This window comes from Quercus suber, unplaced genomic scaffold (genome assembly GCF_002906115.3).
Source record: "Quercus suber isolate HL8 unplaced genomic scaffold, Cork oak 2.0 scaffold_935, whole genome shotgun sequence".
In the NCBI taxonomy this organism is placed as follows: Eukaryota; Viridiplantae; Streptophyta; class Magnoliopsida; order Fagales; family Fagaceae; genus Quercus; species Quercus suber.
Genome location: NW_027070358.1, coordinates 33,027 through 42,846, shown reverse-complemented (window position 1 = coordinate 42,846; position 9,820 = coordinate 33,027). Strand labels below are relative to the sequence as shown.

Below are 9,820 nucleotides of genomic sequence, written 5' to 3'. Positions count from 1 at the left end.
AAATTCTTCGTTTTTGTTTTTTATGAGTTAACATTCAACTCACGAGAATTGGCAATTTAATTTTGCCTTTATGTAATGGAATATGAAAATTGTCATCTTCAACATGACTAAATTCATATATGTTAACTGAAATTTGTAAATGTCGTTAAATTTTTTTTAGGTACACTTGTAATATTAAATAATAGTGTGCTATTGTCAGTCGATTTATTGTAAAACTATAATTATCATCTCCCTGCTCGAAGCAGGAAATAACTATCATATCCCCCGCTACCAGGAAATAACTATCATATCAATGCATGGATCATATCAATTTGCATTCCTATGTCATTTACATGGTGGATTAATTGTGACGTGTGTCCTCCAAATCATGATATATTTGTTCATTGAATTCCAAATTTCATTCTGACCAAAAAAATACATTTTGTAATATAATTTTGTCTATATATAGAGATAATATTTACCTTCCTCGTAAAGGTAAAAGTGACATTACATAACAATTATTTTTTTTAATTAAAAAAGCTCTCCTATTTAGTCTATTTTGGTCATTGAATTGTGTCAAGTGTCAACGTTTATTTTCGTTCACAACCTAGCAATTATATTAAATTGATTTCTAAATTTTTTGAATATGTATCATATCAATGTGACAATATTACATTTGCCCCCACATCTTGTCAAAAGTAATTGCTAAAATCGTATAAAATCGTGCCTCTTTCTGAACTTATTGGTCTTGTATTAGACCTACTTGAATTGCTTACACTTTAATGGGTATGACAGATTTTGAAAATTCTAATGGGGAGCAAAGGTAAATTTGAATCAATTTTTATTTTCTTCAAAATAAAAACGAAATTGATTTTTTCAAATGATCCCCTTTAATTTAAATTCTCCAATTTCCTCTAATTTTTAGCTATATATAATTTATGCTTCATTTAAAAATGTTAATGGCTTTAAAAAAAATCTATGTAAACCACACAAAATCAAATGAATGTAACGTGTCTCATATATAACTAAATATTGAAAAGGATTTTATTCCTAATTTATTTGACTTTATATGACTATTTATAAGATTAGCTATCATCCTTGAAGAAGGTGATATCTCGTGAATAGATGATATATGAGAGTAAGATCACATGTATTGGTGCTAATAAAACTAATTAAAACACAATCCAACTGATTAGCAATGGCGACTTCTAACAGCATTGGCTTAAGTGGTTTAACAAAGAGGAGAGGGATTGGCGGGTGATAGTTAGTCTAAAAAATCGACATTTTTTACACAAACCCTAAGAAACCCCCAACTCGGTCACCATGTCAATGTTGCCCATCATATCTCCAAGTAAAAACTGGGCAATTGCACCACTTAACATCCCTAGGATATATGAGGTCCACATGTCTAAGTCTCACGTATATACATATAAACAAGGTAACATGTATGAGTCTCACGTGCGTACACATATACAACGTAGGCTTACGTGTATTGAGTCTCAGATATATATGAAATGAACAAAATTATGCATTACACATTATTTTTTTGGTATACATTATACCTACCTAATCTAAACCATTAATTTCGGTATTACCTTGTATTGTATTATTTAATATATATTTTTATAATTTTATAGGAAATGTTAAAATTAGGTAGGTGTCGTAGATACCCAAAAAAAAAAAGAAAATGTATACCATAAAATTGACCTATAAAATGAGTATTGCATGTGCATTGCCTTCTTTAGGGAGTCCCCATATAAACCACATTCTGAGCCATTATCAATGAGGAAAATTCTATAATATATACTTTTTATTATTTGGTATGTGTCATACCTATCTAATCTTAACAGTTAAGGCTAGATATCATCTTTTTTTTTTCTTTTTTTTTTTAATAATATATAGAATTTTAAGATTAAATAGGTAAAGTACATTAGGAAAAAAAAAAAAAAACTATGCCAAAGAATGACCCAAGAAATGAATATTGCATACTAAAAGAAGCCCCAGTATGAAGTCTGAACTCTGAACCACATGCCGTACCTTTGTCCAATGTCCACACATACAAACACAACCTAAGGCCTCAAGCCCACGAAGTATACTCCTTTTTACTCCCCCCAAAAAAATAATAGAGACTCGCCACCAAAATACAAGTTACCCAAGCCGCCTTTTATATAATCCCTCCTCTGTCTCTCTCTTATATACTTTCCAGTCTCTCTGCGACATTCCTTCGAACACCTACAGAGCAATCTCTCTCACCCCAAATTCCGAACCCCAACAATGTCTCTCCGTCCAAGCAGCACTCGCGCCGAGGTGCGCAAGAAGTCGTACAAGACTGGTGTGGACGCCGACGAGGCTCGGAGAAGAAGAGAGGACAATCTGGTTGAGATCAGAAAGAACAAACGCGAAGATAACCTTTTGAAGAAACGGAGAGAAGGCCTTCTCGGCCTTCAGGCTCAGCCCATGCAGCAACTTCTCGATGCCACCCAAACCGCCGCTGCTTTGGAAAAACGGGTACTTTTACCTTACCATCATTCTTTAACAAAAAAGAATGCTTTTTTATTATTTAATTTTTTTTTGAAAATTTTCAATTATGAATCTATGGGGTTTTGGGGGGTTTTGATTGATGGGTTTTTGTTATATTAGATTTTTGTTTCTGGGTTTTTTGTTTTGTTTTGTTTTGTTTTTTTTTTTTTGTTTGTTTGTTTTTGGTTTGATGAACTTTGTGGTATTAGGTATTTGATTGATGGGTTTATCTATTTCTTATTCTTTTTGTGGGATTTGGGTTGCGGTTTGTTTGGTTGATTAGGGAATGTGTGATTAGGATTTCGAATCTTATTGTTTGGAAGGGAAAAAAAGTTATAACTGCTTGGTTCAGTATATGTTTATTGTATTGTTTGATGGTTTTTTTCTCCCCTGTTTTATATGCTTGGTTTCTGGAGATATAAAGATTAGTAATCTGAATCTTGGGTTTCTTGCTGTTTGGAGCTACGAGAAACCTGAATTTCAAGTCAACTGTGATAAAGACAAACAACTTTGGCTTCTTGGATATGTATACAGCCCACTAAATTTTATATCAATCGGATATCGTTTACTATTCAATACATGGGCATGAGTGTGCACGCTTGTTTAAAATTTTGAGGGGTTATTGAATTCAAATGTGGGAAAGAAGAAGAAATTGAGTATAGAACTTTAGAGTATTTTGATTTGTGGGAGCCAAAAAAAAAAAGCAGTTTAGATCTGAGTATCATGCACATTCAATTGAATGAGCTCACCGTTATTCTCTCGTTGTTTGAATTTTCTTGATGAAGTATAATGTCCATTGATATGATCTATTTGGAAACTGAAGTTTCAATGTTACAGTTAGTGTCATTTGATTTTAATATTGTGGTGTTGATGTTTGATTTTATTTGTTGGGTATGTTATGGTTGTTTAATAGCTGGAAAGCATTCCTGTGATGGTACAAGGAGTATGGTCTGATGATCCTACTGCTCAATTGGAATCAACCACTCAGTTTAGAAAGTTATTATCGATAGGTATGCCTGCATCTCCTAACAATTTACTTTTTGGTAGTAATCCTGGAATGTTCTTGACTGTTGATTTGCATTCTGTATATTTTTGTGCAGAGCGTAGTCCTCCAATTGATGAGGTAATCAAGGCAGGTGTGGTTCCTCGGTTTGTGGAGTTTCTTGGAAGGCATGATCTGCCCCAACTGCAAGTAGGGACTTTTTGTAGCTTTAATTTTATGTGCAAATGAATTTTTCAGTAAGAAATGCTAATGTAATACTGGGACTGACTTTTCTTTTGTGTGCAGTTTGAAGCTGCTTGGGCTTTGACCAATGTCGCATCTGGAACATCAGAGCATACACGAGTTGTCATTGAACAAGGTGCTGTTCCCATGTTTGTGCAACTTCTTAGCTCTGCCAGTGATGATGTCAGGGAGCAGGTTGTTTCACTTCTTTTATTGTATAAAATCTGGAAGTCCTTTGTTTGACATCCCTTTAGGGTTTTTTGTGTTCTAAATCCAGTGCTTTTCTACCTGTCAAAATCATTCTGGCCCCCTCTCTCTCTGAATTTTTCTGTACTCTTGTTTGATTGTGCTGGCCTTATTCTAAATTCCAGAGTTATTCTGAGAGCTTAATTATTTTCCCACTTGTTATGTTATCTTCTTAGATGTGATTCTTACTATGTTTACAATTCTTGCGTTCTTTTGTCTTGAACAGGCAGTATGGGCTTTAGGTAATGTTGCTGGTGATTCCCCAACTTGTAGGGATCTTGTTATTGGTCAAGGTGCGCTTGTGCCACTACTATCGCAGTTAAATGAACATTCAAAATTGTCCATGCTGAGGAATGCTACATGGACTTTATCTAACTTCTGTCGTGGCAAGCCACCAACACCATTTGAGCAGGTGAGAAGTGATTCACTGAATTTCACTTGTTAATCATTTAGATCATGCATAGTATGTTAGATTATGAATGTCAACTTGAATCTTTTTCTACCAACATTTATGCTGAAAAATTATGGTTGTTGTAAAAACTTTCTCTGGCTCATGTCAGGTCAAAGCTGCCTTACCTGTCCTCCGGCAACTTATATACATGAATGATGAAGAAGTTCTTACAGATGCTTGCTGGGCCCTGTCTTATCTTTCAGATGGCACGAATGATAAAATTCAGGCTGTTATTGAAGCAGGTGTCTGTCCACGTCTTGTGGAGCTTCTGCTGTAAGTTCTAATGCTCTCTACAAACCTCTTTAATATTGTTGTATGAGTCTGTTACTGACAAAATTTTCATTTTCAAGTCATCCTTCACCTACGGTTCTTATACCTGCACTTCGGACTGTGGGAAACATCGTTACGGGTGATGATGCACAGACTCAGGTATTGATAATAATTTGTATGCCTGTTTAAAATTCTTACCATGTTTATCATATGTTGAGGTTTATCGCTTAAACTGTTGGAGTTTTATTGTATTGTGTACTGAGCTTGGTTATCTTCTTTTTGTATCGCCTTTGGCTCATCTTAAATTTTGTGCGCCCATGTTTACTTGTTTGGTGTGAATAGTTACGGGCTACAGTATAGTTACTTTAGTACAATTTACTTCCAAGCTGTATTTCAGATTCCTGTTGTTGAGCTAGGATAAGCAAGAAAATAAAAATTTTCTTTGATAAGCATGTATTAGAAGACCATATTAATTAAGAAACAAGCCATATTGCCCACCCCCCCTTCTCTCTCTCTCTCTCTCTCTCTCATGTATACATTTTGAATGAAAGTGCCGTGTTTCTTCCCTATACATGGCAACAAAGTAACTTTGCTATGTATTTTCCAGTTTGTAATTGACAACCAAGTGCTCTCTTGTCTCTATCAACTTCTCACACAAAATCACAAAAAAAGCATCAAGAAAGAAGCTTGTTGGACGATCTCAAATATCACTGCTGGGAATAAAGGTCAAATACAGGTATGTGATTCACTTTCTATATGATTTAACATCAAGATTCTTCCACGTGTTAAAACTTATTTATAGCACCCCAGAAATCCACATAGTACTAAAATATCTTTGGATTGCATGACACAGTCAATTATCATTAGCACAAAAATAGGGATGGTGTGTTGTACTTGGTTGAAATAGTGCTAATTAAAAATGTACCCTGTAACCATTACTTGATAACTTTTTTTTTTTTTTTGGGGGAGGGGGGGGTGGGGGGGGTTTGGTGCGGTGGGGAAGGGTGTTGGCAATTGCTTCATCAAATGTGCTTGTCTTGAGTCATTACTCGTTGTCCTTTATTGCTTGGTTTTTGGAAATTCTGGATTTCCATAAAGATAGTGGAAGATTACTTATTAAAAAAAATAATTTGCTTATTGGCGCCAATAGGCACCTCCCTCCCTATTGAAGGGGGGAATGTCCTGGTAATTCTGGATTTCCACAAAGATAATGGAAGAACCACACACGGCATAATATTTTGTATGTAAACCCTTTAGTTTTCATTTTTTTAGATGAATACAGGTTTGCATTTGAATCTTCTTGTTCACTTGAATCAATTTCCCTAAGAGACATTTGTTGTTGGGAAATTAATCCTTCAAAAAAACCTGCTGTGGATAGGCTATAAATACTGACAGTTGTGGGCTTGCATGTGCTTCTCATTGAATAGACAACTAGTTTTAATACAACTTGCATTTGGTTCTTTACAAGGCTGCCAAAATGCTAGATGAATTTAATGTTTAAAGTCTAAGGTGCCAATCATATTGTGACACTGACTCTAGATAGCAAATGAAGCCTTTTTACTTTTTCTAGTAAATGACTTGCTCACAGATAATCAAGGCTTTATGAATTTTAGTTGATGAGCTCCCTGTAAATATTATCTGTTATAATTCTGTGTTACAGGCTGTTGTTGAGGCCAATATCATTCTCCCTCTTGTACATCTTCTCCAACATGCTGAGTTTGACATCAAGAAGGAGGCTGCATGGGCTGTATCAAATGCCACCTCTGGAGGATCTCATGAGCAGATTCAGTATGCTTTACTCTTACAATGGCTTTTCTTCTTTACCTTTACTTTCTAGCTTAGATATGCTTGCCTATAACTCGCACAGATTGCTAGATACATGGGTTGCTGATGCCTTTGTGGGCTGATTCACTTTATATACTTTCCCATTATGTTGAAGGAATCTCCTTCAACCTATTGTAGTTGTTCAAATGACTATCCATGTGAATTTTATTTGGATGGGTCATTAAGTAATCTCCACAAATCACATGACTTTTTAATAGGTAATGTGACTAAAGTATATGTGGTTAGTCATTTGAGCTCCAGTAGTTTGGAGGAAAATTCTGTCTTTTTAACAATATAATGCATCAGATGAAGCCTTGGACTTACACGTGCGATCAATGTTCTTGTAGATTCCTGGTGGCCCAAGGTTGCATTAAGCCGCTATGTGATCTTCTAATCTGTCCAGACCCAAGGATAGTGACAGTGTGCCTAGAAGGGCTTGAGAACATTCTGAAGGTGGGTGAGGCTGATAAAGACATGGGACTGAATAATGGAATCAACCTCTATGCACAAATGATTGATGAATGTGAGGGTTTGGATAAGATAGAGAATCTACAGTCCCATGACAACAATGAGATTTATGAGAAGGCCGTGAAGATCTTGGAGAGATATTGGGCCGAGGAAGATGAGGAAGAGCAGACACTCCAGGAGAATGGGAATGCAAATCAACAGGAATTTAATTTCGGAACAAACCAGCCCAACCTTCCCCCTGGAGGTTTTAAATTTGGGTAAATTGGCAGTTTAGGATTCTGGTTTCTAGCTTTGTAGGGTTTCCTTACTTTCCCTATTTTGGTTTATTTTCAAACTCATTCTCATTTTCCCCTATTGCCAAGGGTCAGGGTTTTTGTTCTGGCACATAGGCAATTATTTGTCTATGAAATTTGGTACAAGTGTTAAAGGATTCAGCTTGCGGCTTTCTGTCTTGATTTATATTTTTATGATCAATAGGTAAAAAGTTATTATTGTGGTTGCATTTACTTGAAATCAGCTTAAGCTTTCTGCTTCCTAGTTTCTGCGGCTGTGCTTGTGATTCTTGGATTAGTGATTTCTATGCAACTAGTAATGGGTAGTAGAGTCAGTCTGCTTGGACTGGAAAATATTAAATATGAGACAAAGTGAGACTTTTTGATTGGAAGTAATGCAGCACAAAACTTGGATTTTTGCCTGGCTGCAATTATATCCAGTATCTCACTCTTATAGCAGCTTTCAATGCCCTCAGAAATTTGCTGAGAAGTGAAAATTTATGAACTATGGACTTTCTAGTTACTTTTCTGATGGGAAGAATCACCATTTTATTTAATGCACATAAATGTATGCTCAGTTCACTGAACACCACAATAATGAGGGAAATAGAGATTTTTTTATTTTTTTATTTTATTTTTATTTTTTTAAAATTTATTCTGTGTTTTACACCCTTTTTAGACAATCGGGGAAAGAATCCCCAATTTCATTAATTTAACATCTTTGAATGAGGGAAAGTAGCACTGGATTATAGGACCATTGATTCATTCCAACAGATTTAACATGTTTAAATATTAACCATTTAGCATTACTCACAAAACTGAGATTAAACATTCATAAGCTGAAAACTGCAGGGGAAAAAAGAAAAAGAAAAAAGGGATTGAAGGAGGTTGACTGATTCTTCATGAAATTCAAATTGAATTATTCAACTTGTAATTAACTTTGATCGTTAAAGAATAAAAGGAGATATAATTTGTAATCATTTTTGTGGTCAACTAGGACGAGAGAAAAAAGAAAAAAAAGAAAAAAAAGAAAAAAGGATTACATCAAATTGTTAAAAAAAAAAAAAAAAAAAAAACCTATATTGCACTCCTACAAATTTTAAAGGAATCATATCTGTGCGGGTCGAAACCAAGCTAGGAACTTAGTTAGGGTCACAACTAATTTGTATTATGGGTTAATAGTAATCCACAATGGAAGATTTGAACAATAACAAGAACAACAAACATTTATGTAAAAACCACGTAAAAAAAAGGGTATATCATTTAGGCTTATGAATAGTGTTACAAAGTGTTTCTCAAGAATAAATCTTCTAAGATATTCTAGGAAGTCTCTCTCCTTTTCTACAATCTTTTCTCTTTGTTTTTGTGTTATTTTTTCGTGTGGCCTCCATTCTCCCCCTCTTTTTCTTATATTTGCTCTACTTCCAGCTCAAGGATGTGTTGTCTTTGTACAGCTAGAGATATTCCTGTCTCAACGAGCTCTTCCTTCCTTGTTTCCTTGATGAAATGAGACTTTTGGGGCTCTTTGCACTATTCAGGCCAGTCATTCAGTAATAAATAGAACTTTGCCAGACAGATAAGCCTTACTAATGTAGAAATGATTGTAGATTTATCAGGAAGTTTCAGCAAGCTTCCTCGGGACAAGTCTAAACATTTCACCAATCCTTCTTTGGTAGCTTGGTAGAGGGTTTATCTTGATTGACTTTAGTAGATGTCTGTCCTCAGGTGAGATCCTCAGTGAGCTTCATCCTCGAACTCAAGATAATGTATTATTCAGTCTGTGGTCCAAGATTTTGACTTTCTCTTTGAGGCTTGTTCTTAGAATGGGCTAGCCTGTCTTGGGCTCATTTTTAGTCCTTGGTCCACAATTATTTGGGCCAATAAATCATTTTCCTACAATATTAATTGTGATTTTAATGGTGTGTTTTTAAGTATTTTAATATTTATAATTATTTGATGAATATTTTAAAAGAATTATTAAGATTAAAACATCTAAAATAAATTCTTCTGATCCTTTTGTAGGTAGCACAAAAGATTGTGATATAAATTTAAATTTTATAGCAAGATAAAAGATATATCAGAAAATTCTCAAATAGTTATCTATTTTAACATAAAAAAGTTTACAATATGACATGATAATTAATTATATTAATGAATAATTTTTTAAAATTATGTGTTTGTTTTGAATTTAGAAATTATTACATTATTGAGTTTCAAATAATTGGGTACCCAATTAAAACCCAATAAACATTAGTGTTAATTGGGTTTAATTGGGTTAATACCCATTTAACCCAACTAATAATTGGGTGGGTTTGGGTCTAGTTTAAGTGGGTGGATTTGGGTGGGCAAATGGGTTTAGGTTGATTTTGCCACCCCTAGGCAGTCCCTATATAGTTTGATTCAAAAAATAAAATCTAAACTATGAAATGGATTAAGTTTGAAAATGACAAAAATGCCCTCAAGCTAATAGTTCCTCATTTCTCTATTTTTCATCATTTTAAAAACTGGACCGACCAATTCAACTCCAATAAATACCTCCAAAACTAGAGAAATTGAGAATTTTTC

General features: G+C 34.5%; 1 protein-coding gene across 1 annotated transcript; it reads left to right on the top strand.

Moving 5' to 3' along the window:
* The first annotated feature begins 2,020 nt into the window (after positions 1 to 2,020).
* On the top strand, positions 2,021 to 7,485 carry LOC112003661 (importin subunit alpha-4). The gene is made up of 10 exons (XM_024035862.2): positions 2,021 to 2,487; positions 3,413 to 3,509; positions 3,600 to 3,691; positions 3,788 to 3,919; positions 4,197 to 4,382; positions 4,531 to 4,694; positions 4,772 to 4,850; positions 5,299 to 5,427; positions 6,352 to 6,479; positions 6,863 to 7,485. Exons 1-10 carry the CDS (start codon positions 2,254 to 2,256, stop codon positions 7,242 to 7,244), a joined length of 1,623 nt encoding a protein of 540 aa, XP_023891630.1. The 5' UTR covers positions 2,021 to 2,253; the 3' UTR covers positions 7,245 to 7,485.
* Positions 7,486 to 9,820: the final 2,335 nt, after the last annotated feature.